General features: G+C 43.5%; 1 protein-coding gene across 1 annotated transcript in view; it reads right to left on the reverse strand.

The window, feature by feature from the left end:
• MPHOSPH9 (M-phase phosphoprotein 9) overlaps nucleotides 1–17,096 on the reverse strand; it is an 855,600-nt gene that overhangs the window by 425,975 nt on the left and 412,529 nt on the right. The window contains exons 10-11 of the mRNA XM_053699773.1: nucleotides 9,100–9,542; nucleotides 1,450–1,456 (exon numbers count right to left, since the gene is read on the reverse strand). Coding sequence (XP_053555748.1) covers nucleotides 1,450–1,456; nucleotides 9,100–9,542 — 450 coding nt within the window. The remainder of the gene's footprint in view (nucleotides 1–1,449; nucleotides 1,457–9,099; nucleotides 9,543–17,096) is intronic.

Consider the following 17,096-nt stretch of genomic DNA (forward strand, 5'->3'; position numbering starts at 1 on the left):
AGACACATTGACTTTCATACATATAGAACATAGCTTATCTGAAGGCACAGACATGTTAAACAGGCTTAAACTTGTCAGTAAAACACAAAAACCGTTTTAAAACAAAACCGTTACTGTCTCTTTAAATTTTAAACAGAGCCCACTTTATTACTGAATATGTGAAAAAATATGAAGGAATTGTTCAAAAATTACCACAGTATCTTAAAGCATTAAAAGTATTGCACACCAATTTTCAGAGCTTTAACCCTTAAAATAACGAAACCGGAGCCGGTTGCTGCGACTCTACCAAGCCCAGAGGGGAATACGATACCAAATGACGCCTTCTAGGAACTTTTCCAACTATCCTCAGGTCCTCACACATGCATCTGCATGTCTTGCTCTCAAAAACAACTGCGCAGTAATGGCGCGAAAATGAGGCTCAGCCTACAACTGGGAAGGCCCTTCCTGACTGGAAAAGGTGTCTAACATAGTGCCTGACGTTAAAAAACGCTCCCCAAGTTTATAAGTGTGAAATACCAGCATAAACATGTATAAAATGCCCAAATAAAGCAATCGATTTTGCCCATAAAAGTGTCTACCAGTTTTATAGCCCATATTAAGCCCTTTATTCTGCTTGAAACTAAGAAAATGGCTTACCGGTCCCCATGAGGGGAAATGACAGCCTTCCAGCATTACACAGTCTTGTTAGAAATATGGCTAGTCATACCTTAAGCAGAAAAGTCTGCTAACTGTTTCCCCCAACTGAAGTTACTTCATCTCAACAGTCCTATGTGGAAACAGCAAAGGATTTTAGTTACTGTCTGCTAAAATCATCTTCCTCTCACAAACAGAATTCTTCATCCTTTTCTGTTTCAGAGTAAATAGTACATACCAGCACTATTTTAAAATAACAAACTCTTGATAGTAGAATAAAAAACTACAACTAAACACCACATACTCTTAACCATCTCCGTGGAGATGTTGCCTGTGCAACGGCAAAGAGAATGACTGGGGTGGGCGGAGCCTAGGAGGGACTATATGGCCAGCTTTGCTGGGACTCTTTGCCATTTCCTGTTGGGGAAGAGATATTCCCACAAGTAAGGATGACGCCGTGGACCGGACACACCAATGTTGGAGAAAAAGGAATTATCTATCTTTATAAACCATAACAATTCTGGAATAGACTGTCTCTTTAAGAGACAGGGGTTTGTCGAGACCTGCTAATGTAATTAAGAAAGAAGGTATTGACAAACTAAGTTAAAATTTAACCAACAAGAATATTGAAAAGCCAACCATGAACTTTTTATGAGACCAAACAAAGGTGTCTTTATCTAAATATGAGTAAAATAATACAAGAAGTTAGGCGTCAGGAGTTCAATTCTTGGAGCAGTAGCCCCTGGACACCTGGGATTTACTCTTAATACTACAAAAGACTTAATTAAAGGGATGTCAAATTTTTATAAAACTTACTAGCAAGCTGGAATATTGAAGATACAGCCACGCAATTTAAGAGACAGGGAAGAATTCTAAAGATATATTTATTCAGAAAATTCCAAAACATTTAGCAATTAGGAAACACATTTTTGGATCAATTGTTTTATGTCTCCTGGCATTTATTAGGCCATGGAATATTGTAAAAATAAACTGTTAATGCTTTTTAATCATTTAACATTGTATATTTGTGTGCTACAAAGACATTCTTAAAGGGACATAGAACCCAATTTTTTTCTTTCATGATTTAGAAAGAGCATGCCATTTTAAACAACTTTCTAATTTACTTCTAATGTCTAATTTGTTTAATTCTCTTGATATACTTAGCTGAAAAGCATATCTAGATAGGCTCAGTAGCTGCTGATTGGTTGCTGCACATAGATGCCTAGTCTGATTGGCTCACCCATGTGCAATGCTATTTCTTCAACAAAGGATATCTAAAGAATGAAGCAACTTAGATAATAGAAGTAAATTGGAATGTTGTTTAAAATTGTATTCTCTATCTGAATCATGAAATAATTTTTTGGGGGTTTAGTGTCCCTTTAAGCAATATATAACAAGAGGTACTAAGGCTGTTATTGTTAAAAAGTTAACCCCTTTTTTTGCAATTGCTGGGAATATTTTTTACTTGCAGAAAGTGACAGCCTGGTGCCATGTGCAACCTTTGAGCATTTTACATGTAATCCACATTCCATCCTTTTAACAACATGAAGAAAAAACATAATTTATGCTTACCAGATAAATTCCTTTCCTTCCTGGCAGGGAGAGTCCACGACTTCATTCCTTGAGGTTGGGAAATATAACACCTGGCCACCAGGAGGAGGCAAAAACACCCCAGCAAAAAAGCTTAAATATCCCTCCCACTTCCCTAATCCCCCAGTCATTCTGCCGAGGGAACAAGGAAAAGTAGGAGAAACATCAGGGTATAAAAGGCGCCAGAAGAAATAATATAAAAAGGGAGTAACCCATCAAAAACATAAATTACGGGCGGGGTCGTGGACTCTCCCTGCCAGGAAGGAAAGGAATGATCTAGTAAGCATAAATTATGTTTTCCTTCCATAAGGCAGGGAGAGTCCACGACTTCATTCCTTACTGTTGGGAAAACTATACCCAAGCTCCAGAGGACACTGAATGAATAATGGGAGCAAACAGAAAAAAAGAGGCGGACCCTATTCCAAAGGGCACCACAGCCTGCAAAACTTTTCTCCCAAAAGCTGCTTCACCCGAAGCAAACACATCAAACTTGTAAAATTTAGAAAAAGTATGTAAGGAGGACCAGGTAGCTGCCTTACAAATCGGATCCATTGAGACTTCATTCTTAAAAGCCCAAGAGGAAGCCACTGCTCTAGTGGAATGAGCCGTTATCCTCTCAGGAGGCTGTCGTCCCACTGTCTCATAAGCTAAGCGGATGACACTTCTCAACCAGAAAGATAGAGAAGTCATAGTAGCCTTCTGCCCCTTACGCTTCCTCGTATAGTTGACAAACAAAGAGGAAGATTGTCTGAATTCCTTAGTAGCCTGAAAATAGAACTTCAAAGCATGAACCACACCTAGATTGTGGAGCAAATGTTCCTTCGCTGAAGAAGGATTAGGACACAAGGAAGGAACAACAATTTGTTGATTATTGTTACGATTCGACACCACCTTCGGGAGGAACCCTAGTTTAGTGCGTAAAACCGCCTTATCAGCATGAAAAAACAGATAAGGGGCATCACATTGCAAAGCAGAAATCTCAGAAACTCTGCGCACAGAGGCAATAACCAACAAAAAAAGAACCTTGCAAGATAACAATTTAATGTTGACAGTATGCATTGGGGCCTATCTATCAAGCTCCGAATGGAGCTTGATGCCCCGTGTTTCTGGCGAGCCTGCAGGCTCGCCAGAAACAACAGTTATGAAGCAGCGGTCACAAAGACCGCTGCTCCATAACCTGTCCGCTTGCTCTGAGCAGGCGGACAGACATCGCCGGAAATCAACCCGATCGAGTACGATCGGGTTGATTGACACCACCCTGCTGGTGGCCGCGAGTCTGCAGGGGGTGGCGTTGCACCAGCAGCTCTTGTGAGCTGCTGGTGCAATGCTGAATACGGAGAGCGTATTGCTCTCCGTATTCAGCGAGGTCTGGCGGACCTGATCCGCACTGGCGGATCAGGTCCGCCAGACTTTGTTAAATATAGGCCATAGCCTCAAACAGAGCCTGCTGCAAAACACTAAGAACAAGATTGAGGCTCCAAGGCGGAACCCCAGATCTAAACACAGGTCTGATCCTAGCCAGAGCCTTAAGAAAGTATTGCACATCCGGAAGCTCAGTCAATCTTTTGTGCAGTAACACCGACAGGGCCGATATCTGTCCCTTCAGAGAGCTAGCAGATAAACCCTTCTCCAGTCCATCCTGGAGGAAAGCTAAAATTCTTCACACCATTACAAATAAGTCCTCCACACTTTATGGTAGATATGACGAGTAACTGGCTTACAAGCTTGAACCAGAGTATCGATAACACTGTCAGAAAACCCCTTTCTTGGCTAAGATTAAGCGTTCAATCACCACGCAGTCAGCCTCAGAGAATCTAGATTTTGATGAAAGAAGGGACCCTGTATTAGTAGATCTCTGCTACAAGGAAACCTCCACTGAGGAGATGAAGACATCCCCACCAGATTTGCAAACCACGTCATTCGCAGCCGCGACGGCGCAATCAGAATCACTGATGCTCGCTCCTGCTTGATGCGAGCCACCACACGAGGGAGAAGCGGTAATGGAGGAAAAAGATATACGAGTCTGAACCTCAATTGTACTGATAAGGCATTTATCAGTTCCGTCTGAGGATTCCTCAACCTGTACCTGGGTAGCTTGGTATTGAGGCGGGATGCCATGAGATCTATCTCTGGTTTCCCCCACTCGCTGCATATCTCTGCAAACACCTCTGGGTGAAGAGACCATTCCCCTGGGTGAAAGGATTGCCTGCTGAGGAAGTCCGCTTCCCAGTTGCCCACACCTGTGGATCACTGACAGCGTACATTTCTCAGTTTCCGCCCAGTCTAGTATCTGAGATACTTCTCTCATCGCCAAGGAACTTCTCGTTTTCCCCTGATGGTTGATGTAGGCAACCAAGGTTATATTGTCTGATTGGAATCTAATAAACTGGGACGTACCCGGAAGGGGCCAAGACTTCAAGGCATTGAAGATTGCCTGGAGTGCCAAAATATTGATCGGAAAGGGAGGACTCCTCCTGAGTCTACAGACCTTGTGCCTTCTTGGCACCTCAAACGGCTCCCCAGCGGGAAAGGCTTGCGTCCATAGTCACAATCTCCCAGGACGGTCTCAAAAAGCATGTGCCTTGGGACAGATGATCTGGACAGAGCCACAAGGAGAGCAAGTCTCTTGACAGGCTGTCCAGCGAGATCTGTTGAGGCAGATCTGAATGGTCACCGTTCCATTGTCTTAGCATGCATAGTTGTAAGAGTCTATGATGGAATCTGGCAAAAGGAATGATGTCCATGCAGGACACCATGAGTCCGATTACCTCCATACACTGAGCCACTGAGGGTATCGAGGAGGCCTGAAGGGCAAGACATGCAGAAGTTAGCTTGCAACATATCTGATCTGTGAGGAATATTCTCATGGATATGGAGTCTATTATAGTTCCCAGAAAATTCACCCTTAAACTTGGAAAAGAGTTCTCTTACTCCAAGTACATCTTCTATCCATGTGATCAGAGAAGATTGAGAAGGGACTCCGGATGTTCTTCCGCTAGACAAAAAGATGGTGCCTACACCAAGATATCGTCCAGGTAAGGCGCTATTGCAGTTATTGCAACGGCTAGAAGAGCCCCAGAACCTTTGTAAATATCCTTGGAGCAGTAGCTAGGCCAAACGGAAGAGTTATGAACTGGAAGTGCTGGTCCAGAAAAGAAAACCTCAGGAACTGAAAATGTTCCCAATGAATCAGGACGTGAAGGTATGCATCCTTCAGGTCTACTGTGGTCATAAACTGTCCTTCCTGAACCAGAGGAACGATTGACCATATTGTCTCCATCTTGAAAGAGGGAACACATTTAACTTGTTTAGGCACTTTAGGTCCAGAATTGAACAAAAAGTTCGTTCCTTCTTCGGAACCACGAAAAGGTTTGAATAAAACCCCAAACCTCTTTCTGCTGTAGGTACAATTACTCCTAGAGAGGAGAGATCCCGTACAAAACCTAAGAAGGCAGTACTCTTTCAGACTGGAGAGTAGGAATCTGCACCTGGGCGAATGAGACTTGAATCCTATACTGTATCCTTGAGATACAACCTCCAGGACCCAAGGTTCCTGTACATCCTGGAACCAAGCGTCTGAAAGAAAAAAAAAAAAGACAGTCTGCCCCCCCTACTCGATCCGATCCCGGGCCGCCCCTTCATGCCGATTTGTTCTCGGCGGGCTTCTTAGTCTGTTTAGAGTTTTTCCAGGAGTGAGCCGGCTTCCAAGTACTCTTGGACTGCTCGGACATGGATGAGGACTTCTGTCATTGTGACTTGTCAGAACGAAAGTAATGAAAATTAGACAGTCGCCGTCCCTTAGGCCTATTCTTCTTATCCTGCGGTAGGAAGGCACCGTTCCCTCTGGTAACGGTAGAGATAATAGAGTCCAGCCCTGGACCAAATAAAATCTTCCCCTTGAAGGGAAGAGAAAGAAGTCTAGATTTAGAAGTCATATCCACAGACGTTGAGACCTATTTATCATATGTCTGTCGGACCTGATCCGACAGTGCGGATCAGGTTCGACAGACATCGCTGAATGCAGAGAGCAATACGCTCTCCGTATTCAGCATTGCACCAGCAACTCTTGTGAGCTGCTGGCGCAACGCCGCTCCCTGCAGACTCGCGGCCATTCGGCTGCCAGCAGGGGGTGTCAATCAACCCGATCGGGTTGAATTCCGGCGATGTCTGTCCGCCTGCTCAGAGCAGGCGGACAGGGTTATAGAGCAGCGGTCTTTAGGCTTTATAACTGCTGTTTCTAGCGAGCCTGCAGGCTCGCCAGAAACACGGGGCATCAAGCTCCATTCGGAGCTTGATAGATTCAACCAGAGTGCCCGGCGGGCTAGAACCGCAAACCCAGAAGCCTTGGCATTTAGGCGAATAATCTGCATATTCGCATCACAGAGGAAAGAGTTAGCAGTTCTCAGTGCTTTAATTCTCTCCTGAATATCCTTGAGGGGAGAGTATCGCACCAGTAGGAAGTGGCTCCAGCAACCGCAGCCACAGCTGCCGCCGAATGAAATATAAACCCTGTGTTTTGAAACATCTTCCTTAGAAAAGTTTCCATTTTCTTATCCATAGGCTCTCTAAAAAAAAAAAAAACTATCCTCCAGAGGGATAGTAGTATGCTTAGTCAGCGTAGAGATGGCACCATCCACCTTAGGGATGGAGCCCCACAAACCAAATTGTGAGTCAGGGACCGGGAATAATTTTTTAAAAGTAGACGAGGGGGAAAAAGTAGTTCCTACTCTTTCTCATTCGTTACTAATAATGTTCGCCATCTTAACTGGCACAGGAAAAGTCAGAGGGACCTTCCTATCTTCATAAACCCTGTCTAATTTAGTGATCTTAGGTTCCTCAGGGAGTGTAGCCTCTGGAACCTCTAGTGTAGATAGAACCTCAATAAATAAACGCAGATGCTCAATTTTAAATCTAAAGGAGGGTTCCTCTGCTGAAGGAGGTTTAGAAACTGAAGTCTCCGAAAAGTTCACCCTCTGAAGCTACAGAGGTTAACTCATCCTCGGATAGCTGTGATATAGTAGCTAAATCCGATAAATATTTAGATGACTCTAGGTTAGGAGAACTATGTTTAACCTTTCTTTTACGTTTGTTAGAGCGAGGTAAGGCACTCAGGGCCGCAGACACAGCTGATTGTAACTGCACGGTAAACTCTGCTGGAAAAAAGGCCCCTTCCAGATGGAGTTTTAGTTGAGCCGCGAACTGCATGTGGAGTGTGTAATGTAAAAAGGGTAGTAATTTCTTGGGACACAGATTCCTGAGAAGTAGACAGCTCAGAAGGGCTAATAGCGCTATGAGAATTAGCAGGCTTGTCTCTCTTCTTAGACTTTAGAACAGTGTTTAGGCAAATGGAAAAAATTAAGCAGACGGGCAAACCACAGCCTCCTCACAATATAAACAGGAATTATTAATCAATACAGAAGGAGCGGAACCTTCTAATGTAGTATCAGAGTCCTCCATAGCTTTGTATATACCCACAGAAGGACAAACAAAAAGAAAACGCTTTTATTTAAAAAAAAAAACTGCACCTTAATACTACCAATGGCTGGGGCACTCACCACCTCCTAGACCCAGACAGCTAACAGTGAAAACACTCTCCTCAGGAATGATGTCTGCAGCAGGATATTAGGAAATGAAGGAGAACACACCCGGTCACGTGGTGCGTAAGACAGGACTTCACCTGCTATGAAAAATGTCGCTAAGCTATTATGAGCTGCGCACACTTCAAAAACGAAAGGGAAACCTGTTTGTTCCAAGCCAAAAAACACACACAGTCTATGGGACCAAAAAAACTCTCACATTAAGAAGATATAAATCCCCAAACTGTTCAAATATTCTCCCTGAAGGAGATATTAACCCTTGATCCTATTGAGGTATAAAGGAGCCACACTGTGACCCTGTATAGCGTTTTAAAGTGTATATATAGAAAACAGTCTTACCCTCCAGGATCCATGCTGTGGAACAGGCACAGCCTCTTAAGTGTGACAGTCTTGCAGCAGCGCTTCTAACATGGACTTGATTGTGTAACAGGAAGCAGTGAAACTCATCAACACTGATTGCTCAGGAGCTGTTAGCGGTTAGTCTAGATGGGTTTCGCAGAAAAACTTTCTCTGAATCTCCAGACTCTAACTTTCATCAATACTCTCACTGAGAGGTTGACATGATTACTTAAAACACCAGTCCTTTCTTGAAGGGAACATACCCATTACAGGACTATCCAAATCTTCTGACACTTCTCTGCCACCTCCTATAGTAACGAAAGGCAAAGAATAAGTGGGGGATAGGGGAAGTGGGAGGGATATTTAAGCCTTTGGCTGGGGTGTCTTTGCCTTCTCCTGGTGGCCAGGTGTTGTATTTCCCAACAGTAAGGAATGAAGTTGTGGACTCTTCCTGCCTTATGAAAGGGAATTACACATTTTAAACTGCAGCAAACAAATGTCTTCTATATTGGCAAACAAAAAAAACACCTTTAATGCTTATTCACACTGACCAAAACACAAAATGGATGCGATAGAAGTTGTTAAATTTAAGGGTAAAGATTGGTTCAGTAGTAAGAACAGTTTATTTTTATACTACTTCATGTAATGAGACAAAGATTTGCCTCCACTAAAACTGTACCTCAGTTAATGGAGCCACAGGGTCTCATAACTCTTGGTCCAGAACATGATAGGCTGCAAGAGGCTAAGCCTCTGGCATTCATTTTTCGTGGGTGGCTCCAAGAGCTTCATTTACATAACATATGTTTTTCATGTACAGTAGGTGTTAGCTACCTACATTTGAACAAAATTAAAGTGTTCAATGCGTTGAAAGAAATATGCTGTACTAAGATTCCCTCCCGTGCTTATAAAAGAAGTGCACAAGATAAACTTAAAAACTTACTTTGAGAGCATTACAGGATAATCCGAGGGCAGGAAGCTAGTTGATTCAGGCTTATTCTCTGCATAAGGTAAAGGTGATGGAGCTAGTGAGGAAGGAGATAAACTATTGGCTTCATCCTCTGTACACAGCAATCTTTCGTCACAGTTTATGTCACCATGAGTCAGTCGGTAATTCTGATCTGACCTGCTTCCATTACTGGCCCAATCCCACTGATCTCTGGCTACCACAGGGCTGTTAGAGCGGTCTGGAGTTTCACCCAACTGGGATGAATCAGAGATTATAGTGGAGACAGAAATTGCATCATAATCAGTTAAAGGAGCATTTTCCAAAATTGAGTCTGGTGTTAAAGAAACTCTAATATCCTCAGAGTTGTGACAATTTACAGGAGAAAGTATTGGACTGTGATGCATCTTCTGGTGTAGAGTTGGGTCTAGTGTCAAAATCTTAAAAAAATAAATAAATAAATAAATAAATAAAAGTCAGTTTACATTTTTAAAACAAGTAATCAATATTGGCACAATTGAAAAAAAACATAATTTATGCTTACCTGATAAATTCCTTTCTTCTGTTGTGTGATCAGTCCACGGGTCATCATTACTTCTGGGATATAACTCCTCCCCAACAGGAAATGCAAGAGGATTCACCCAGCAGAGCTGCATATAGCTCCTCCCCTCTACGTCACTCCCAGTCATTCGACCAAGAATCAACGAGAAAGGAGAAACCAAGGGTGAAGTGGTGACTGGAGTATAATTTAAAAGATATTTACCTGCCTTAAAAAACAGGGCGGGCCGTGGACTGATCACACAACAGAAGAAAGGAATTTATCAGGTAAGCATAAATTATGTTTTCTTCTGTTATGTGTGATCAGTCCACGGGTCATCATTACTTCTGGGATACCAATACCAAAGCAAAAGTACACGGATGACGGGAGGGATAGGCAGGCTCATTATACAGAAGGAACCACTGCCTGAAGAACCTTTCTCCCAAAAATAGCCTCCGAAGAAGCAAAAGTGTCAAATTTGTAAAATTTGGAAAAAGTATGAAGCGAAGACCAAGTTGCAGCCTTGCAAATCTGTTCAACAGAGGCCTCATTCTTAAAGGCCCAAGTGGAAGCCACAGCTCTAGTAGAATGAGCTGTAATTCTTTCAGGAGGCTGCTGTCCAGCAGTCTCATAGGCTAAACGAATTATGCTACGAAGCCAGAAGGAGAGAGAGGTAGCCGAAGCCTTATGACCTCTCCTCTGACCAGAGTACACGACAAACAGGGAAGACGTTTGTCGAAAATCCTTAGTTGCCTGCAAGTAGAACTTGAGGGCACGAACTACATCCAGATTGTGTAGAAGACGTTCCTTCTTTGAAGAAGGATTCGGGCACAGGGAAGGCACCACGATCTCTTGATTGATGTTCCTGTTAGTGACTACCTTAGGTAAGAACCCAGGTTTTGTACGCAGAACTACCTTATCTGAATGAAAAATCAAATAAGGAGAATCACAATGTAAAGCTGATAACTCAGAGACTCTCCGAGCCGAAGAAATAGCCATTAAAAATAACACTTTCCAAGATAACAACTTTATATCAATGGAATGAAGGGGTTCAAACGGAACTCCTTGTAGAACGTTAAGAACAAGGTTTAAACTCCATGGCGGAGCAACAGTTTTAAACACAGGCTTGATCCTAGCTAAAGCCTGACAAAAGGCCTGGACGTCTGGATTTTCTGACAGACGCCTGTGTAACAAGATGGACAGAGCTGAGATCTGTCCCTTTAATGAACTAGCCGATAAACCCTTTTCTAAACCTTCTTGTAGAAAGGACAATATCCTCGGAATCCTAACCTTACTCCAGGAGTAACCTTTGGATTCGCACCAGTATAGGTATTTACGCCATATCTTATGGTAAATCCTTCTGGTAACAGGCTTCCTAGCCTGTATCAGGGTATCAATAACCAACTCAGAAAAACCACGTTTTGATAAAATCAAGCGTTCAATTTCCAAGCAGTCAGCTTCAGAGAAGTTAGATTTTGATGTTTGAATGGACCCTGTATCAGAAGGTCCTGTCTTAGAGGTAGAGACCAAGGCGGACAGGATGACATGTCCACTAGATCTGCATACCAAGTCCTGCGTGGCCATGCAGGCGCTATTAGAATCACTGATGCTCTCTCCTGTTTGATTTTGGCAATCAATCGAGGAAGCAGCGGGAAGGGTGGAAACACATAAGCCATCCCGAAGTTCCAAGGTGCTGTCAAAGCATCTATCAGAACCGCTCCCGGATCCCTGGATCTGGACCCGTAGCGAGGAAGTTTAGCGTTCTGGCGAGACGCCATGAGATCTATCTCTGGTTTGCCCCAACTTCGAAGTATTTGGGCAAAGACCTCCGGATGAAGTTCCCACTCCCCCGGATGAAAAGTCTGGCGACTCAAGAAATCCGCCTCCCAGTTCTCCACTCCCGGGATGTGGATTGCTGACAGGTGGCAAGAGTGAGACTCTGCCCAGCGAATTATCTTTGATACTTCCATCATTGCTAGGGAGCTTCTTGTCCCTCCTTGATGGTTGATGTAAGCTACAGTCGTGATGTTGTCCGACTGAAACCTGATGAACCCCCGAGTTTTTAACTGGGGCCAAGCCAGAAGGGCATTGAGAACTGCTCTCAATTCCAGAATGTTTATTGGCAGGAGACTTTCCTCCTGATTCCATTGTCCCTGAGCCTTCAGAGAATTCCAGACAGCGCCCCAACCTAGTAGGCTGGCGTCTGTTGTTACAATTGTCCAGTCCGGCCTGCTGAATGGCATCCCCCCTGGACAGATGTGGCCGAGAAAGCCACCATAGAAGAGAGTTTCTGGTCTCTTGATCCAGATTCAGAGTAGGGGACAAGTCTGAGTAATCCCCATTCCACTGACTCAGCATGCACAATTGCAGCGGTCTGAGATGTAGACGTGCAAAGGGTACTATGTCCATTGCTGCTACCATTAAGCCGATCACCTCCATGCATTGAGCTACTGACGGGAGTTGAATGGAATGAAGGACACGGCATGCATTTAGAAGCTTTGTTAATCTGTCTTCTGTCAGATAAATCTTCATTTCTACAGAATCTATAAGAGTCCCCAAGAATGGAACTCTTGTGAGAGGAAAGAGAGAACTCTTCTTTTCGTTCACTTTCCATCCATGCGACCTTAGAAATGCCAGAACTAACTCTGTATGAGACTTGGCAGTTTGAAAGCTTGAAGCTTGTATCAGAATGTCGTCTAGGTACGGAGCTACCGAAATTCCTCGCGGTCTTAGTACCGCCAGAAGGGCACCCAGAACCTTTGTGAAGATTCTTGGAGCCGTAGCCAATCCGAATGGAAGAGCTACAAACTGGTAATGCCTGTCTAAGAAGGCAAACCTTAGATACCGGTAATGATCTTTGTGAATCGGTATGTGAAGGTAAGCATCCTTTAAATCCACTGTGGTCATGTACTGACCCTTTTGGATCATGGATAAGATTGTCCGAATAGTTTCCATTTTGAACGATGGAACTCTTAGGAATTTGTTTAGGATCTTTAAATCCAAGATTGGCCTGAAAGTTCCCTCTTTTTTGGGAACCACAAACAGGTTTGAGTAAAACCCTTGTCCTTGTTCCGACCGCGGAACCGGATGGATCACTCCCATTAATAACAGATCTTGTACACAGCGTAGAAACGCTTCTTTCTTTATCTGGTTTGTTGACAACCTTGACAGATGAAATCTCCCTCTTGGGGGAGAGAATTTGAAGTCTAGAAGGTATCCCTGAGATATGATCTCTAGCGCCCAGGGATCCTGAACATCTCTTGCCCAAGCCTGGGCGAAGAGAGAGAGTCTGCCCCCCACTAGATCCGGTCCCGGATCGGGGGCCCTCGATTCATGCTGTCTTTGGGGCAGCAGCAGGTTTCCTGGCCTGCTTGCCCTTGTTCCAGGACTGGTTAGGTTTCCAGCCTTGTCTGTAACGAGCAACAGCTCCTTCCTGTTTTGGTGCAGTGGAAGTTGGTGCTGCTCCTGCTTTGAAATTCCGAAAGGGACGAAAATTAGACTGTCTAGCCTTAGCTTTGGCTTTGTCTTGAGGCAGGGCGTGGCCCTTACCTCCTGTAATGTCAGCGATAATTTCTTTCAAACCGGGCCCAAATAAAGTTTGCCCCTTGAAAGGTATATTAAGTAATTTGGACTTAGAAGTTACATCAGCTGACCAGGATTTTAGCCACAGCGCCCTACGTGCCTGAATGGCGAATCCTGAGTTCTTAGCCGTAAGTTTGGTTAAATGTACTACGGCCTCCGAAATGAATGAATTAGCTAGTTTAAGGACTCTAAGCCTGTCCGTAATGTCGTCCAGCGTAGCTGAACTAAGGTTCTCTTCCAGAGACTCAATCCAAAATGCTGCCGCAGCCGTAATCGGCGCGATGCATGCAAGGGGTTGCAATATAAAACCTTGTTGAACAAACATTTTCTTAAGGTAACCCTCTAATTTTTTATCCATTGGATCTGAAAAAGCACAGCTATCCTCCACCGGGATAGTGGTACGCTTAGCTAAAGTAGAAACTGCTCCCTCCACCTTAGGGACCGTTTGCCATAAGTCCCGTGTGGTGGCGTCTATTGGAAACATCTTTCTAAATATTGGAGGGGGTGAGAACGGCACACCGGGTCTATCCCACTCCTTAGTAACAATTTCAGTTAGTCTCTTAGGTATAGGAAAAACGTCAGTACTCGCCGGTACCGCAAAGTATTTATCCAACCTACACAATTTCTCTGGTATTGCAACAGTGTTACAATCATTAAGAGCCGCTAAAACCTCCCCTAGTAATACACGGAGGTTCTCCAATTTAAATTTAAAATTTGAAATATCTGAATCCAATCTGTTTGGATCAGAACCGTCACCCACAGAATGAAGCTCTCCGTCCTCATGCTCTGCAAGCTGTGACGCAGTATCAGACATGGCCCTAGTATTATCAGCGCACTCTGTTCTCACCCCAGAGTGATCACGCTTGCCTCTTAGTTCTGGTAATTTAGCCAAAACTTCAGTCATAACAGTAGCCATATCTTGTAATGTTATCTGTAATGGCCGCCCAGATGTACTAGGCGCCACAATATCACGCACCTCCCGGGCGGGAGATGCAGGTACTGACACGTGAGGCGAGTTAGTCGGCATAACTCTCCCCTCGCTGTTTGGTGAAATTTGTTCAATTTGTACAGATTGGCTTTTATTTAAAGTAGCATCAATACAGTTAGTACATAAATTTCTATTGGGCTCCACCTTGGCATTGGAACAAATGACACAGGTATCTTCCTCTGAATCAGACATGTTTAACACACTAGCAATAAACTTGCAACTTGGTTACAATCTTATTTAACAAAAACGTACTGTGCCTCAAAGAAGCACTAAACGATTAAATGACAGTTGAGATAATGAACTGAAAAACAGTTATCGCATCAATCCTTGAAAAACAACACAACTTTTAGCAAAGGTTTGTTCCCATTAGTAAAGTAACAATAATTAAATTTGAAACATAAAAATTACAGAGCAACGTGTTTTAATCACAGTCAATAAATAAGTCTCACAGCTCTGCTGAGAGAATCTACCTCCCTCCAAAGAAGTTTGAAGATCCCTAATTTCTGTTAGAGATGAACCGGATCATGCAGGAAATACAAGAGTAACTGACTGGAAATTTTTGATGCGTAGCAAAGAGCGCCAAAAACGGCCCCTCCCCCTCACACACAGCAGTGAGAGAGAAACGAAACTGTCACAATTAAAACAAGCAAACTGCCAAGTGGAAAAATAATGCCCAAACATTTATTCACTCAGTACCTCAGAACATGCAAACGATTCTACATTCCAGCAAAAACGTTTAACATAATAAATACCTATTAAAAGGTTTAATGTACTTTTAACAGAGTAATTCCAGTGAAATGCCATCCCCAGAATACTGAAGTGTAGAGTATACATACATGTCATTATAACGGTATGGCAGGATTTTCTCATCAATTCCATTCAGAAAATAAAAACTGCTACATACCTCAATGCAGATTCATCTGCCCGCTGTCCCCTGATCTGAAGCTTTTACCTCCCTCAGATGGCCGAGAAACAGCAATATGATCTTAACTACTCCGGTTAAAATCATAGTAAAAAACTCTGGTAGATTCTTCCTCAAACTCTGCCAGAGAAGTAATAACACGCTCCGGTGCTATTGTAAAATAACAAACTTTTGATTGAAGTTATAAAAACTAAGTATAATCACCATAGTCCTCTCACACATCCTATCTAGTCGTTGGGTGCAAGAGAATGACTGGGAGTGACGTAGAGGGGAGGAGCTATATGCAGCTCTGCTGGGTGAATCCTCTTGCATTTCCTGTTGGGGAGGAGTTATATCCCAGAAGTAATGATGACCCGTGGACTGATCACACATAACAGAAGAAAACAGAATTTATGCTTACCTGATAAATTACTTTCTCTTACGTTGTATCCAGTCCACGGATTCATCCTTACTTGTGGGATATTCTCAATCCCTACAGGAAGTGGCAAAGAGAGCACACAGCAGAGCTGTCCATATAGCTCCCCTCAGGCTCCGCCCCCCCAGTCATTCGACCAACGGTTAGGAGAAAAAGGAGAAACCATAGGGTGCAGTGGTGACTGCAGTTTTACAAAAATAAATTTGAACCTGACCTAATTGCCAGGGCGGGCCGTGGACTGGATACACCGTAAGAGAAAGTAATTTATCAGGTAAGCATAAATTCTGTTTTCTCTTACATGGTGTATCCAGTCCACGGATTCATCCTTACTTGTGGGATACCAATACCAAAGCTTTAGGACACGGATGAAGGGAGGGAACAAGTCAGGTAACCTAAATGGAAGGCACCACTGCTTGCAAAACCTTTCTCCCAAAAATAGCCGCCGAAGAAGCAAAAAGTATCGAATTTGTAAAATTTGGCAAATGTATGCAGTGAAGACCAAGTCGCTGCCTTACAAATCTGTTCAACAGAAGCCTCATTCTTGAAAGCCCATGTGGAAGCCACAGCTCTGGTGGAATGAGCTGTAATTCGTTCAGGAGGCTGCTGTCCAGCAGTCTCATAGGCCAATCGGATGATGCTTTTCAGCCAGAAGGAAAGAGAGGTAGCAGTCGCTTTCTGACCTCTCCTCTTACCAGAATAGACAACAAACAAGGATGATGTTTGTCTGAAATCTTTAGTTGCATTTAAATAGAATTTTAAAGCACGAACCACATCAAGATTGTGTAACAGTCGTTCCTTCTTAGAAACTGGATTAGGGCACAGAGAAGGAACAATGATTTCCTGGTTAATATTCTTATTAGAAACCACTTTTGGAAGGAAACAGATTTGGTACGCAAAACAACCTTATCTGAATGGAACACCAGATAGGGTGAATTACACTGCAAAGCAGACAATTCTGAAACTCTTCGAGCAGAAGAAATAGCTACCAAAAACAAAACTTTCCAAGATAATAACTTAATATCTATGGAATGTAAAGGTTCAAACGGAACCCCTTGAAGAACTGAAAGAACTAAATTTAGACTCCATGGAGGAGCCACAGGTTTGTAGACAGGCTTGATTCTAACTAGGGCCTGTGCAAACGCCTGAACGTCTGGTACAGCTGCCAGACGCTTGTGTAACAGGATAGACAGAGCAGATATCTGTCCCTTTAAGGAACTAGCTGCCAAACCTTTCTCCAATCCTTCTTGGAGAAAACAGAATTTATGCTTACCTGATAAATTACTTTCTCCAACGGTGTGTCCGGTCCACGGCGTCATCCTTACTTGTGGGATATTCTCTTCCCCAACAGGAAATGGCAAAGAGCCCAGCAAAGCTGGTCACATGATCCCTCCTAGGCTCCGCCTTCCCCAGTCATTCGACCGACGTAAAGGAGGAATATGCATAGGAGAAATCATATGATACCGTGGTGACTGTAGTTAGAGAAAATAATTCATCAGACCTGATTAAAAAACCAGGGCGGGCCGTGGACCGGACACACCGTTGGAGAAAG

The sequence above is a fragment of the Bombina bombina genome, chromosome 2 (assembly GCF_027579735.1).
Source record: "Bombina bombina isolate aBomBom1 chromosome 2, aBomBom1.pri, whole genome shotgun sequence".
Classification (NCBI taxonomy): Eukaryota; Metazoa; Chordata; class Amphibia; order Anura; family Bombinatoridae; genus Bombina; species Bombina bombina.